This window comes from Aspergillus costaricaensis, assembly GCF_003184835.1.
Source record: "Aspergillus costaricaensis CBS 115574 unplaced genomic scaffold BO79scaffold_3, whole genome shotgun sequence".
Taxonomy (NCBI): Eukaryota; Fungi; Ascomycota; class Eurotiomycetes; order Eurotiales; family Aspergillaceae; genus Aspergillus; species Aspergillus costaricensis.
This window is the reverse complement of record NW_020291803.1, coordinates 685,534-702,022: the sequence shown is the minus strand read 5'-3', so window position 1 is coordinate 702,022 and position 16,489 is coordinate 685,534. Positions and strand designations below refer to the sequence as shown.

Here is a 16,489-nt window from a genome sequence, read left to right as displayed (position 1 = left end):
AATCAATGATTGGGAAGCAACGAAGGCAGAGCACCGATGGAGAACGAGAAGATCTCGCGGGAGAGCTTATACTCCCGGCAGAATGCATGCATCAAACTAGATACTATGTGGTATTTAGGAAATTAAACCATTATCGCCAATCCAAGTGGGTATTATGGGGTGACATGTAATAGGCCGGGATTTTTAATGTGACTGCAACCAGGTGCGTTGGCACATCAAACCCTGGTCGTTGTAGAAATCAAGACGGGTGGCCGTAAAAACAAACGCCTGCATAACCGTTTGAACAATGCGCATCCTTCCAGAAGATCGCTGAACTGCTCCAATGTACAAATGGGTGAAGATCAGCCCATGCTTTTGATAGAATAAGAGAGATGATCATGGTCGCATAATTGAGGTGACTACCGAGGCATCACCAAACCATTCATGGCCTTTAACTCCGCTAGCTGTGCTTTGAGAATGTCATTGCCGCGCAATACTTCTTCCAACCAGTCAGCCGCCTGCGTGAGCATTGCGCTTTTGCTAAAACCACCGCCTTTTAGGCCAGGAACAAGGGTGCACAGATCATCGAACCCTTGTCTGATCAAGTTTCTTCGCTTTTGCTCCGAAAGAATATGGTTGCTTCTCTTTTGTTCTTCGGTCAGGTTCTCTCGTGCGGGCTTTGGACCTTGGGAAAGCCTTGGTTTCCGAACGGCATCATGTGACATTCGCCTTGATGACGAAGCCTTGGACTTTTTCGATCGTGGCCGCGAGCTTTCCTCGTCTGAGTTTTCGTCGTCTTCTTCCTCCTTGACCAATACTCTTTGCTTCTTCTTGGGTTGGGAAAGATCTTCCATGCTGTCCTTAAACTCTCTGCGCAAGTTGCTGAGTTGTCCAGCCGCATCTGTATCAGTCCATGTTGCATCATAGTTTCCGGTGATGCGCACTGGGCTCGGCGCTCGAGTGTTTGCAGCACTGCTTTGGGCTTCGAAGCATGCCAAGTGACCGAGCAGCTCTTTCGTGCGCTGCTCTTCATCTGGCTGATCCGGCGGTGCAATGTATCCTTGATCCACAAAACTTTCATCCGAGCCCCAATGCAGTGGACGAACCTTGGCGGTCTGCTGTTGCTCCGGAGATATCGGTTCACGGACATCGAAGAGCATCTCTGAGGTGTGGTACCCATGGGGTAACCGAGGACGGGATGAGCTGTTGGGTTGTTTCAAGGGCACATGGCTGGGTTGCGGTTGGAATTTGCCATGAGTGGACATTCTGAGGCTGTTGAAATCTATGTCAGGGGATGGGTATGAATGAGATCCTAAGTTGGTATTGAAATCGGCCCCGTGTATCCCATTATGGTATAGCATGGAAGCAGCCGCGAATATATCTGAGTTGGCACTCAGGTTCCCCGGCATTACGTCCATGAGCGGTTTGTCTATGCTGCGATGAGAGAGGGAGGGTTGTGATGAAAGAGAGGTCGTCGACCCTTCGAAAGTCGGGGGGAGGAGTTCGTCTGAGAAGTCGAAATTGGCGGTGCCAAATGGCTTATTCGATTGACTCTGCAGCCAAAAGTCACTGGAGAGCTGATTGGAGTTCATCGTAGTAAAGAAGTTATCCAGCATCAATGATTCATCTTGATCCAAGAGCGCCGGCCCGGGAGGTGGCGCAGGAGCAGGTTCGAATGGGGTATCTGTAGGGGAGAGAAAAGAATCTAGAGCCCCTCCACATTAGACAGGACGTGGCAGCAGCGAGAAATACACTTACAGCCAAAGGGGCCAGGCTGCGGACTATTCTGGCCATTATGTGTCCCCGACCTGTTTGGATCCATGGCGATGATGGTGGAGGGGGGCGAGAGAAGGCAAGTATGTGATATCGCAAAGAAACTCGACTAGCATGTGCTAGTCTTGAATGAGAGCGGCGCCGAAAGACAGTGCCAACATGCCTTGACCGGCAAAGCGGATGCAGGGAAAGAGAATAAACCCTTTCAAGAATGCGATGACAATATGGTTTCAGAGAGCTCCAGTGATACCAATCACCAGAAGATTGGAAGCTAGCTAGCTATAGGGGACGGTGGTCGCGGAGGGGAGTATCAAAGGTCGATGGTGCCGGGGAAGTACGGGCGAATGTCTGGAGGTCTAGGATACGAAATACCGTCAACAAGACCAAATTCACTTGACGGAAAAGGCATCCCCCACATTGAAACTGACAGTTAGACGGGAGGGTTGACGGCAGAATCCGGGGATTATGGACAGTGGAGAGAGTAACCGTAGATAGTCAGATCGATCATAGCATTAGACAGTCAGTCACCTCACGAGTTGCTTCTCGTCGCTGGGAATCCGTCGGCCTTTTCAAGGCAATCACATGCAAAATTCTGGCGCTCCGGCGGAGGTCGCGTGACGTAAAGCAATTACCATTGATACCCCCAATTGCCAGCCACACACCGGGATCAGGTCGTGTAATTCTGGTTTCCAGACGGTATGAATCGGACCAACTTCCCAGTCCGGGGAGACTCGACCTTATCCGGCCCGATCGATTCCCATTTCTGGTGCCCATCCAATCTATCCATCCACCTATCCACATCTCCATTCATCCACCATGTACACTCACTCTCTGTCTGTCTGCTTTTTTTGTTCTTCCCCGCTGACAGGAATTCTTTTCCTTGATCATCCCTCATCAAGGTGAGCCGTAAAACTGCTCCGGCTCCTCCGATCTGGACGATTCGCTACCATTGTGTCTACTGGAGTTCATACTTTCTTGGCTCCATTACACCAGCTGGTTTCCCCAGGTGACGGCTAGCGGTTGGTTGATAAAACCCCAAGTTTCGAGCGTGGCATAACGGGGGATCGTCGCCTTCCGCCTGGTCTGTAACCCCTGAACCACACCTGGGTTAACGGCCATTCCCCTCGTGTCTTGGACGACCGAGGTCGAATTTCTAATAGTCCGTCGCACGGATCCACGGCCGATCCTACATACAAAAAGGGCTGCCCATCACGGAGCACGTACCACTCTGGGTAACCGCCGCGGAGCCAAGTGTTTGTGTTAGTTTCCTATTCTGTCAAGATCGTTGGGCCGGCTAGAAATGCTTGGATTTTAGTGCAGTATGTCCTGCCACAATCCCTTTGGTTTTCTGCAGAATTCATTCGTCTCTTTTTGTGGCCATGGTCTCGATTCTGTTAATCGGTGGTATACTCCCAAGATACAGTCTGACACCAGCAAATAGGTTGTTTCATTGTTTCACAACTCAAATCCAGACTTCAATGGCACGGTCATGGACTAAATGATTTGGATGCACCATGGACTCGGCCACCATCATTCGCCAGCATCAGAGCAGTATCCGTGTTCTACGGCCGTAAGTATTCATTATTCCCATTTTCGGCCACTTCTGGGTGACGTCGAGCACATCAACTACGGATCAATAGGCTGCGTCGATACTGACCGTAACAGATTTCTACGCGCATACGCACTTGGTTATTTATCTTCAACTACTCCTAGAGTAATATCCTGTCTACGGCGAATTCGGGGGCATGGCTTAAGCTTCGGAGAGCAGCTCAAGGAGGTATGTTAATGTTACCCTGATAGCATTAAGCCCGCTGCACTTATGCATCCTTCGTGATGCGTATACACACATGGAAATTTTCGCTGCCCTACCCGTCTACCATCAGTATCAGGCCAGTGTACTCACTCTGGCTATGCAGTTGTCCACCACATTGACAAGTACTCTACGGCTGGATGCTTTTCCGGCATTCTGTGCTGTACTCGTAGGGGGCTCAACCGTCTTTCCTTTGATTCTCTTACGATGTCTTGCGCATCTCGTTCGTAAGCTGGGTTTGAAACCCGGTCGTTCCAATGCATTGATTCACATGCGACTGGCTAGATTTATTTCTGCGTTACTGTCCGCTTGGTTCAGTTTTCATATTCTGAATCAGAGGCCTATCAGGTTGCAGAGAGCTTGCGACGAATGTCAAGGTGGTACTGATTCAAAAAATGCTGCAGACCAGAGAAAGCTCGGACCGGAGCCGCATGGCCATCCCCAGTTCGCAGGTAGAACCATGGACCTCACTCTTTTTAGCCTTACAAGAGCGGTCGATTTGATGGTCTACATGGGTTGGGCAAATTGGCGGCGATGGCGAAAGTCAAAAAATCAGTGGAGTCTAGTGGAGCGTGTTGCTCCTCAGCTCGCAGATGCGAGTGTGTTCGCCACGAGCGCAGCGATAGTTATGTGGGCATGGTTTTATATGCCTGAGAGGCTACCAAGGTCTTACGGTAAATGGATAGGAGAAGTAGCAAAGGTGGATGGCCGCCTGATTGAAGCACTTCGCCGTGCTAGGCAGGGTGTCTTTGTGTACGGAAAAGACACCGGGCAAGCATCACTACTTCAGTCCATGTGCAAAGATTATAATTGGCCCGTGGAATGGGGAGACCCTTCCAAGACCATCCCGATACCGTGTGAGATGGTCCACATGGGTAGTGGTCATAGCTGTGAAAAGCATGCTCTGTCTCGATTCACGCGAACATTCAGTTTCGCCTGTGCTACCTACATACCTTTACAGATCATCTTTCGTTTGCGGTCAGTAAAGTCCATGGCATCCCTCAAACAGTCCATAGCTGCTGCCTTGCGCTCATCTGCCTTCCTTGCTTCATTTGTGAGCTTGTTCTACTACTCTGTCTGTCTTGCAAGAACAAGGATCGGCCCCAAAGTATTTCACCGCGGAACAGTAACTCCAATGATGTGGGATTCTGGGCTCTGTGTCGGCGCCGGATGCCTGATGTGCGGTTGGAGCATACTCGTGGAGAACGCACGGAAGCGACAGGAGATTTCACTATTTGTGGCTCCCAGGGCTGCTGCAACTGTTCTGCCAAGATATTACGAGAAACAGGTGAGTTCAAATACTTCCATATCACCCAGTGGTTGCAGAGCTTGGAATTTGTCACACTCGTCTTGCCGCTCTCTGCGCCATCCCATTCCAGCTTCGTCGAACATTGTACCACTTTCTAACCGTTGTGGCTTATCTAGTATCAACACCGGGAACGTATAGCATTTTCTATCAGCGCCGCCATTCTTCTGACTTGTCTCCAAGAGAGGCCTGATATGGTTCGGGGTGTATTTGGTCGGATCGGTAGAAGCGTGCTGGCGTGATTGCGCTGAGCGAATGGCGTTTGCAACCGGACGTTTACATGTATAGACTTATTGTTGTTTCTTTCGTCACTCTCATTGTAATTATACAGGGTATCATTAGCGGTTCTGATATGTATTATTATGCCATCATTATTCGTCGAGAATTGAATGAACAAAAGCAAGCAATCTACCCAAGTCTGTAGGTTTTTCTCTCTCGGAAAAAGCCATAGGGCAAAGAATCGCCATCTTGGTCAAGCGCAAATCTCCCGCCAGATAAGATTATCTGATCTCATATGTTTCTCCTGGCCCATCATAGATGCCCGTTATTGGGAAACCGGCACCCTAAATTTGGGAAAGCCCAAGAATAGAAACCTGACGATCTCTTTAGATCGAGTGTCTAGAAGCTCACCTGAAACAGAAGACAAATGTTTTAGAGCTAAGTTTGACCCAGGGGAAGATCAATCTTTCTTGACTTTACACTGGCAAGATAAAGGGGTTTTTGATAGTAGGACCAATATTCGGGGTATCGCTTCATCGGATATTCCTGCATCCAGGATGATTCTCAACAAGCTCTCTCTGGGTTGAGACATCATGTTATATTACTAGTAGTACTGCATACCTTAGTACACCTAAAGTGCTCTAATTGAAACATAAAGCATGTAGTAGTCACATCACGATAGAACTTCGTTATAAACTTGTGGCATGCTACTACTATAGTAAGTATCAACTACTAGTACTTATTTGCCCTAAAGGTATATACATAGGGGCCTGAAGGGCCGCGTAGTGAGGGTAGTAGTATATTTAATAATATTTAATAATAATATATTATTATCATTCATTATTATTACCTGTAATTACTTATTCTTATTTACTGTTACTATATAATTTAGTAATAGTTATATATAATAATAGTCAGTTATTTATATATTATAAAAAAATTATTTATTATTATTCTCAGATAAATTTTATTCTAAATTAATAAATCTTATTTAAACTAGGTAATTATACTCTATTATTATAAAGTTATATATTATTTAATAATACTTATTAGATTTTATTAATAAAATAAATAATCTTTTATTTAATATTTTATATATTAATAATATCTGTTACTTACAGTCAGAAAAAATACTATAAAATTAAATAATATATATAAATTATAAATATTTTTAATTTATTGATTATATTATTCACATAATAATATATTCTTATAATTAAGAATCTTGAAAATTATATAAAATTATATTAAAAATAATAAAGAACTGAATTATAATAATTATATAAAATTAATATTTTATAAATAATATATTAAATCCAGTCTATTATTATTAGTTAATAATTATTTAAAATTATTATATATATTTACTATGAATGCTTGTTTAATCTTATTTTATAATTTTAATAATAATTAACTCTCTGAAGAATAGTAATAAGAGAATATTATTATTTAATTTAAATTATTAAATTTCTAATACTGTATTAAAAGAAATAAAAAAATTTATAATTAAAAATAATATTTTATATTACAGTTAAAATATATTAATAAAAATCTATATTTAATAAAGCTTCCAACAGTAATTATTTATAAATAATTATAAATAAGAAGATAGTTAGTATAATATTAATATAAAAAACTATTATAAAAGACTTTTATAATAATTCTATAAAATAATCAGAGATTTACCAGAAATAAAACTTAATATAATAATAATAAGATAAGTTAGACTTATTATACTAAACAGATACTGAGATAGAATATTCTTTTTAATAAATAAAAAATAATATATTTAATATATCCTACTCAGAAAAAGAATAATAATAAAATTTAATAAAATATATTATTAAGATCTGTATATCAGTATTAAATTTATTTATAAAAATATATTTCTAGATAAGATATAGATAAAATTTATATAATTTTTAGATTATTTAAAATAAAATTAAATAATTATCCTGCCAGGAACCAGTAAGATCTAGATATATAAAATAATAAAATTAATTTAACTAGAAAAAATAAACCATAAATTAAAATAATAAAATATAATTAATCTATTTTTTAAATATTTTTACAAGAAGTATCAGTAATTAATTATATATATTTAAATAAATATTTATCTATATTTCAGTTTATCTACTAAAATATTACAGTTTATAAACAGGCTATATTTAATAATAAATATATAGAAATAAAAGCCAGTATAAATAATAAATATTTTAAAATATTTTATTTATTTATTATTTTTTATTATTATACTAAGATCATGCGGTAATTTTCTTACTATATATAAATAAATTAATAAATTAAATTTATTAAAAAAAAAAATTAAATTATATAAAATACTATGAATTCTGAAAATATATAACTGGAAATCAGTCAATTCTGAAATAATAACTATTAAATACTGAAAAATATAATAATTATAAAATACTTAAATATATATATTATTAGAAGACACCACTTAGCTAGTTAAAATAAATATAATAATAAATATAATTTTTATATAAATATAGATCAGCCACTAAAGAAGTAAAAATAAATCTATAATAAAAAAAAGAAATAATATTAATAATTAAATTTATAATAAAAATCTTATATAAAACCAGGCTGTAGTTACATAATATTAAAAAATAATAAATAAAATAATAATTTCTTAATTAAGCTTTAATAATATCCAGATCTTTAGATATTTTAGAGAAGGAAATTAAAATTAATAAATAAATTAAACTATTTTTTATAAAGCTGTACTGAAGCTAGTAATACTAGAAAATAAAAAAAATTTTTAAATATATTTTAAAAGATAATAATTAATCTTTTTTTAATTAAAATAAAATATATCATATGGACGGCTCAGAATAATATTAAAAATTAAAATAATTTATTTAATTAATAAAAATATAAATTATATCTTCTTAATATTAAAATATTTTTATTGTTTAAAAATAATCACTTAATAATTATTTTTAATTTAATAATATTAATACTAAAAATAATACCCACTGTAAAAGACTATATTATATTCTGAATTAATTTTTTTTTTTAGAAATAATAATAAATTTAATATCTTATATCAGTACTATAATTAAACATACTATTATTTTTAACTTATTATAATATATTTCTAGTAAATACTATGATAGATATAGTAATAATTACTTATTTTTTATAAAAAATATTATAAAAATCTTTTATAATAATCTCAAGATCAGTACTGATATTAATTAGAATATTCTAAAATAAAATACCATAAAAATCTAGTATTATAATAAAAAAATTAATTAAATATCTTTACTTTTAATAAAATAAGCCAGCTAATATCAGATAAATTTTTTTTAAAGCTCTAAATATATTACAGTAAACTTTAAAATTATTAATAAAAAAAAAAAAGACTTTACTTATAACTAACAGAATAATTATATAAAATAATTATATTTAAATATCTTAAGCTTAAGTTTTATTTAAAATAGATATATAAAAGCATATAATTATATTTATTTAATATAGAAAATTAAAATATAATAAATAAAAATAATATTATTAGATAATATAATCAGAAAATTTATATAAATAAGTTAGAAACTGACATAGCTATTAATTAATATAAAAAAAATCTTAAATATTATATTCTCTACTAGTTAATACCTACTGTTAATATAAAAATCTGTAAATTTAAAAAAATATCTATATTTATTCTAAATCTCAGTAAACTGATATAATTTAAGAATAAATTAGATAATATAAATAACTTAACTATATATTTATAAATAAAATTAAATATTCTTATTAATAAATATTATCCTGCTATACTAAAATAATATATTAAAATATTATTATAACTAGAAAATAAATTAAATAAAATTATTTAGAAAAAAGATATTTCTAGAATCTAAACAGGAGATATACTGGCTAGATATAATAATAAAAAATAAGTTTTATATATAATAATACTATAATTTAATAAAATAGTCAGAATATTCTATTATTCTAAAATATAACTTAAATAATCCCAGATCAGATAACAGAATAAAAAAAAAATATAATAAATTATAAATATACTATATAAATATTTCTTATTTTAAGAAATTTTTTATAACCAGTAAGACTGAACTCTAGATTTTAAAATTAATTAAAATAAAATATATCTTTATTAATAGTATAAGTAGAAAATCTTATATATATCTTTTTAAAATATTTAGTTTTCTAGAAATAGACCTGAACTCTTTAAATAATATAATTAAGATTAATATCTTATATAATATTATATAATTACTCTAAGAGATTAAAGTAGTAGAAATTTATAATTTAAATATAATAATAAATTCAGAGAACTGATTTTAAAAATAATTAATATTAAATCTAAAATACTCTATAAAAAATTTCTACTGGTTATTCTTATCTTTATAAAAAAAAATCTTTTAAAAAAATATAGTCAGGAGACCCTCTGGGCTATTAAAAAAAGAAAAAATATTTTTATAAATTATATTAAAAAAAAATATATTATTTTTAATAAAATTAATATTATTATTTATATTAATATTATTATCAGTATTACTGTCAGAACCAGTAATACTATTAATATTTATATTAATATTATTATTAAAATTAGTAATACTATTAATATTTATATCAGTATTATTATCAGTATTATTACTAGAACCAGTATTATTATTAATATTTATACCAATATTATTATTACTATTATTATTAATATTTATTTTTATATTATTATCTAAATCAGTATTAATAATATACCTGATATAAATATTAAAATTAATATAAAAATTATTTATATCAGAATTATTAGCCGCCGCTGGTTTAGCTATTATTAAAATTAATATTAATATATTTTAATTAAACAGACTCTGCTTGCATGAAAATATTATCTAAATATTTAATAAAAAAAAAACTTATATTATATTTTAATTTCTAGTAACCGGTCTTTCAAGAATAAAATATAATAAGTATTATTAATTAGTATAAATTAGTTAAATAAAATAAAATATAATTCAAGCTAAATAGCAGAGAATAAAAAAGAATAAAAACTAATTTATAAAAAATATAATTAGAAATAAAAGTTTCAAGCAGCTTTTATAAATTTTATAAATTATAATAAAAGCTTAATAATATCTAGAGTTATATTATTAATAAATAATATTTTCTAAAATTTAAATATATTTTTATTATCAGAAATTCATATATATAATTATTATAATAACTAAAAATATCAATACTAAAGATATTAATTATAGAAAGATAGATATTATATATATTAATAATTTATAAATTAATATTATCATAAGAATTATTAAAAGTTTATTATATTTATATTTATTTAAAATAAATATATATATATCATGGATCATATAAATAAAAGAATAATAAATAAAATATTACTACTAAATAATACTAGTACTAGTAGTTAACTATAATAAATAATAGATATATATCTGAGATTACTATAATACTATAGTAATAATACTAATATTATATATTTAAATATTATTATTACTTAGTAGTCAGTACTACTATAATTATAATATAATTTTAATTTCTACTACTAGTACTTAATTACTAGTTTTTTAATATTAAAAGAATTCTGTAAAAGTCTTTTACAAGATTTTATATATTTAATAATAAAAATTAATACTATAATTATTATAATATAATAAATAAAATTAATTATTAATTATTAAATTTATAATATTAATTATACAGCTCCCCATCATCTGCTTAATAATATATATAATTTATATTATTTATAATTTATTATTAATTATTTTTATTTTACTACTTTTATTTACCGTTTCTAATTTTTCTATAAATATTAGTTATCTAAATAACTTTATCTTAGTATTATTATTATAATTATATTTTTATATTATTTATTATAGCCTACTGTAAAACCTGCAGCAGGATTTATAATAAAATTTATTTATAATTATATAAAAATTATTTTTTTCTTTTTTTCTTTCTTTTTTTTTATTATTTTATTCTTTTTTATTAAGATTCTTATTACTGTACTTCTACTAAGTCTAACTTTTATATTATTATTTTAAATTATTTTTTATATTATTATTATACTTACCGCTATATCTGCTACTATAATTATTATTATTATTATAATTATTTTTATTTCTGCTAGCCTGCTTTTCTATAAAAAAAAGTCTATTTTTTTTATTATAGAAAATTTCTTTAAACTTCTAGATTTCTTAGCTAAAGTTTTAAAGAAAGTTATTATAATCCTGGAAATTATCAAGAAAATTACTAATATTATACTAGAAATTAAGAAAATATATAATAAAATAAAAAAGATAAAAAAAATAATTTAAAATTAATAAAAACTTTAAATAAGTTTGCATTTTTTTAAATATATAATTAATATATAATTAATATATAACCAGTATCTTATTATTAATATTATAACAGGTTATTTCAAGAAGATTATTATTAGAAATATAAAATAAAAAAAAATAAAAAAAGAAAATAATTTAATAATTATCTAGATAATAATACTTAGATATAATTTTTTATAAAAATATAAATTTTTATAACTGTTAATCCCATAATAATTTAATATAATTTATTATTTAATATATTCTGTAGATATTATAATTTATTTATTTAAATTTTAGCTTAGTATTCTTTTTCTTATTCTGTTTATATCTTCTAGCTTTTATTTAATATTATTATTTTTATTCTTATTTTTATTTTTATTTTTATATTTATATTTATTATTAATATTATATTTATTTTTATTTTTATTTTTATTACTCTGCTGTTGCCCCTGTTTATTAATATTAAATATAATTTTAATTATTTTATTTTTATTTTAAATAATTAGTTCTAATTTTTATAAATAGAATCTAGCTATACTTATTTTATTATTAGAATAATTTAATTTATTAAATTCTTCTAGAAGAAAATATTTTTTCTTATATATTTTAGCAGAATTATCTTTTATAAATTTATTTATATTAATAATTAAATAGGTATGGTGTATCCTAATTACAGATATTAAATAATAAAAAAAATTCTTAATACTAAGCTTATTCTAAAATTTATTATAATTATATAAATTATTAAAAATATATAAAATAAAGTAATAGTTCTATTTATTTAATAAAGTAATACTGGATATATTTATAAAATATTATTTATTAATACTTATAAAATAAGTTAATATTATAAGCTAGATTATAATATTTAATATTAATTAATATTATTTATAAAAGTCTTTTATTATTCTCTTTATTTATATTATAATTAATTTTTATCTAGACTAGAGCAGTTATTAATAAATAATATTTATTAAATTTAAGAAAAAATATTAAATATCTAATTAAATTTAAACTAACTAGCTATAGCCTGGTAAACTAGAATAAAATTAATTAATTAATAAATTTTTTATATTTATTAAAAAAAAAAAATAAAAATCTAATTATTAAATTTTTTTAATACCAGGTCCAAGGACTTATTCTTTTATATTTTATAAAAATTATAAATATAAATTATTATATTTTTATATATCTTACAAGTAGTAAAGAGATTAGAAAATACTTATTTAATTAATTATATTATTCTTTTATTATCTAGAGTAGTAATAAATTATTATTATATATAGAAAATTATCTTTTTAAATATCTTATTATCTGATTTGGAAACTTTAATTTAATTAAATAAATTAGTAAAAATAACTGGCTTTAGCTAAATTAATTTATTTTCTTATAAATTATTATAATTAATAAATAACTATTCTTATAAAAACTGCTAATATAATTAAGAATTATTATTTTTATTAATCTAATTATTAGAATTAGACTCTTACTTACTAAAAAAATAAATAAATACTGAGACTTCCCGGAAACTTTATAATAATAATAATATAATAACAGTATTTAATATTATTATAGTTATAATAATATATCCTAGCTGGAATAGACCAGTTAAATCTTAATTTTAAAAAAATAAAAAACTTAATTTATTTATTTTTTTTTCTATAATTTTATATAAAGAAGCCCGGCTCTGAGAAAACTAGATTATATTATTTTTTATTTTAATTATCTTTAATACTTATTTAAAATATATCTCTAATTATAATATTCTTTTTAAAAATTATTATTATCAGTAATATATAAATACTTAATACTTAAGAAATATTATTTATTTTATTATACCTGATACTGGCAGTACTTCTTATATAAATTTTAGTTAAAAAAAAAATAAGTTTATTAAAAATAAAGCTAGCACTAAGCTAATATTAATTAATATATTTTAAAATAATATTTTTAAAATCTATTTTAGATAATATTTATTATCTTTATTTATTAAGTATTAATAGGAATACGGAACAGATACTAGTATAATAATATTATAATATAAAAGCTAGTTACTAAGTGCTTTTATATAATAAAAATAAATAGAAAAAAATAAAAAAGTATCTATAATTTAAGTATTATTTTTTTATTATTAATAATATATTAATAAATAGATGCTGTTGGAATGCCTGATATATAAATATATTTATATATAAAATATATTTTTTATTATAAATATATATTTATAGTTTTTCTATATTACTTTATATATTTTTTTAATAGATCTTTATATTATTATTAATTTATTTTTTAATTAATTATATTATCTCTAACATCTGTCAGTCTCTTATATTTTTTAATTTATTTATTTTATAATTATTTATAAGCTATCTGCAGAAGTCTTTTATAATATAATTATAATCTTATTTTTTACAGAAAAAATAGCTGTTATATTTTTAATAATTAAAATAAATATTATTACCACTGCAAGAATAAAATAAATATAATTATATAAAAGAAAAAATCTTTTACCAGATATAATATAATATAAGAATAAAGATAGCTAATATAATTCTTAAATTAAAATTATATTTTAAATCTTAATTTAATTATAATATTCCTAATTCTAATATCTATATTTTTAATCTAGAATATAAGAAGGCTAATATTAATAATTTTTCTTTTTATATTTATTTTATTTTTAATAAATATAAATAATTATTCTCTGAAGCTCTTAAAGCAGTTTATATCTATATTAATAAATATATTAATCTATTAATTTTATTATATTTAATTCTTATCTATTAACATATATATCTAAGTATCTTATAAAGATTATTAATAAAAAAAATTTTTATTTTTATATCTATATACACCTCTTTTATATTATTTATATTAATAAAATATTATCTTATACTGGTGCTGATTATTTCTAGATTAATATATATAATATTTTTAATAAATCCTAGAATATTATTACTTATATAAATATTAGTTAGATTATTCTGTTTATCTATATCTATAATATTAATTATATTATTATTATTAAGATTTTTTATTATTTTATATACAAGTTTCCTGGCTGTTAAAAGATTATTATCTTTAAAAACTAGAATTTTAATTCTATTTATTATAAGGACTATGTCCAGCTCTGCTAGAAAAATAAATTTAAATAAAATAATATTTATAGTCTAGTTCCTGTATTTAAATAAATTTATTAAAAATTATAAAAAATATAATTAATATTTTTAAAAACTAAAAAATTATTTTTCCTGGTTTTTATTTATTATTAATTAAAGTCTAATTATTTTTTTATAATATATTCTGTAAAAGCTTTTTTTTAAATATTTTATATTTAATATTTTATTAATTAATAACAACTAGCTAAGCTACTGTAAATATTTATTTATTTAAAAAAAAATTTTTAAAACTGCTTGAAATCTCTTATATTATTTAATTTATTATTTTTTTAATATTAATAATATTTTTCTTTCTAAATTCTTTACTTTTTATAAGAATTATCAGTTTCCTGTTTTAAATAATTTATCTATCTATTAAAAATCTAATAATTAACTTATTAAGTATGGATACAAGACTAATATATATTATAATAATTAAATTTGATAAGATTTTATTAAGATTATATTTTATAAAATAAATATTAAAAAAATTCAGAATCTAATATTTATAGATAAATATAATTTTAATCTATCTTATATAAAATATCTGATTAATAATCTGATCTGTAATAATTTTTAAGATAATTAAAAAAAAAAAATAAAAATTACAGTATATTATCTAAAAATTAAGTCTAGTTAAATTTATTAGATAACTTATTATTAATATTATATAATAATTAGAATTATAAATAAAATCTTTAATAATACAAGTCTGCTTATTAATAATAAATTTAATATATATAATTATATAATTAATATCTATCTCAGTAAGAATTACTAAGATATATATTTATTCTTCTAGAAAATAAATCTAAACAATTATCTTTTTTTTTAAAAAAAATATTTAATTTTATAAAATAGATAGTATTATCTATATTTTAAATATATTTTTTAAGAATTATTTTAAATTACTAGTATTAAGTTCTATCTTATTTATAGAGTTATTAATTATTAATATTTTTATATAAGTCACCTTCTTAGCTTAATTATAAAAGTCTTTTATAAAAAATTTTTTTATTATAATCTTACTCTCCAGCTTAAATCAGATATAATTTATTTATTTATAATATTAAATAATACTGAACGTCCCCACTACCTATATTAAATTTAAATTAATTTTAATATTTATAAATTTTAATTAATTAAAATTTATTATTAATTTATACAGCTTGCCCATGTATTAGTATATTTATTTATTATTTTTTTTATTTATAATAAAAATATTTTATTTATAGACAGTCTTATAGGTCTTATATATTATAAATTTATTAGATTTAAATACTAGTATTATAACTTTCTTAAAAACTGGAGATATATCTACTCTAATTTTTTAAATTAATTTAATTAATAGTATTAATTCTTATATTCTTCTGACTATTATTTATACCAGAATTTTTTAAAATTAATATAAAATAGTATTAGTATTATTCTTTTTATTTAAAATATGCTTAATCAGGAACTGCTGATTATAAAAAATCTTTTTATTATTATTATTAATTATAATATCTATTATTTAGTTTACCTGTATAATATTTATTATAATATTTATTTAGAAATTAGACTAGAGAAGAAATTTTTTATATTCTAAAAAGTCTTTTATATTATTATAAAATAATATAATTGTTAGTAGTAGTCTGAATCCTGTATATAACTATATATAAATAAAAAATAATTCTAATAATAAATTCTATAGTATATATACTTTATTAAATACTATAATTTTAAAAAAACTATACAGATTCTTAAGAAAACTAGCCAGTATTCTTAGATTAATTATATTATATTTTTATTTCTTTATTATATATTATATTTTAATTATTTATAAACTATATCAGATTTTTAGTATTTAATAAAATATAATTATAATTATTTTAGCACTGTCAACACTGCCTTTAAATATAGAATATTT

The 16,489-nt window shown here is 25.6% G+C and overlaps 2 protein-coding genes across 2 annotated transcripts; one reads left to right on the top strand and one right to left on the bottom strand.

Annotated features, from left to right (window-relative positions):
• Positions 1-82: 82 nt before the first annotated feature.
• BO79DRAFT_284640 (basic helix-loop-helix domain-containing protein) lies at positions 83-2,230 on the bottom strand. The gene is made up of 2 exons (XM_025688270.1): positions 1,738-2,230; positions 83-1,684 (listed from the first exon to the last, which is right to left on the bottom strand). Exons 1-2 carry the CDS (start codon positions 1,799-1,801, stop codon positions 399-401), a joined length of 1,350 nt encoding a protein of 449 aa, XP_025543957.1. The 5' UTR covers positions 1,802-2,230; the 3' UTR covers positions 83-398.
• A 1,036-nt stretch (positions 2,231-3,266) lies between these two features.
• Positions 3,267-5,175, top strand: BO79DRAFT_235000 (uncharacterized protein; the record flags this gene model as incomplete). Its single annotated transcript, XM_025684439.1, has 4 exons — positions 3,267-3,322; positions 3,418-3,529; positions 3,669-4,850; positions 4,988-5,175. 4 exons carry the CDS (start codon positions 3,267-3,269, stop codon positions 5,108-5,110), a joined length of 1,473 nt encoding a protein of 490 aa, XP_025543956.1. The 3' UTR covers positions 5,111-5,175.
• Positions 5,176-16,489: the final 11,314 nt, after the last annotated feature.

Bases quoted from the DNA above. Each gene is read 5' to 3' on its own strand.
- BO79DRAFT_284640 (XM_025688270.1), bottom strand. From the start codon at position 1,801: ATGGATCCAAACAGGTCGGGGACACATAATGGCCAGAATAGTCCGCAG. The intron at 1,685-1,737 runs GTAAGTGTATTT...GAGGGGCTCTAG, and splicing joins GCAGCCTGGCCCCTTTGGCT to ATTCTTTTCTCTCCCCTACA.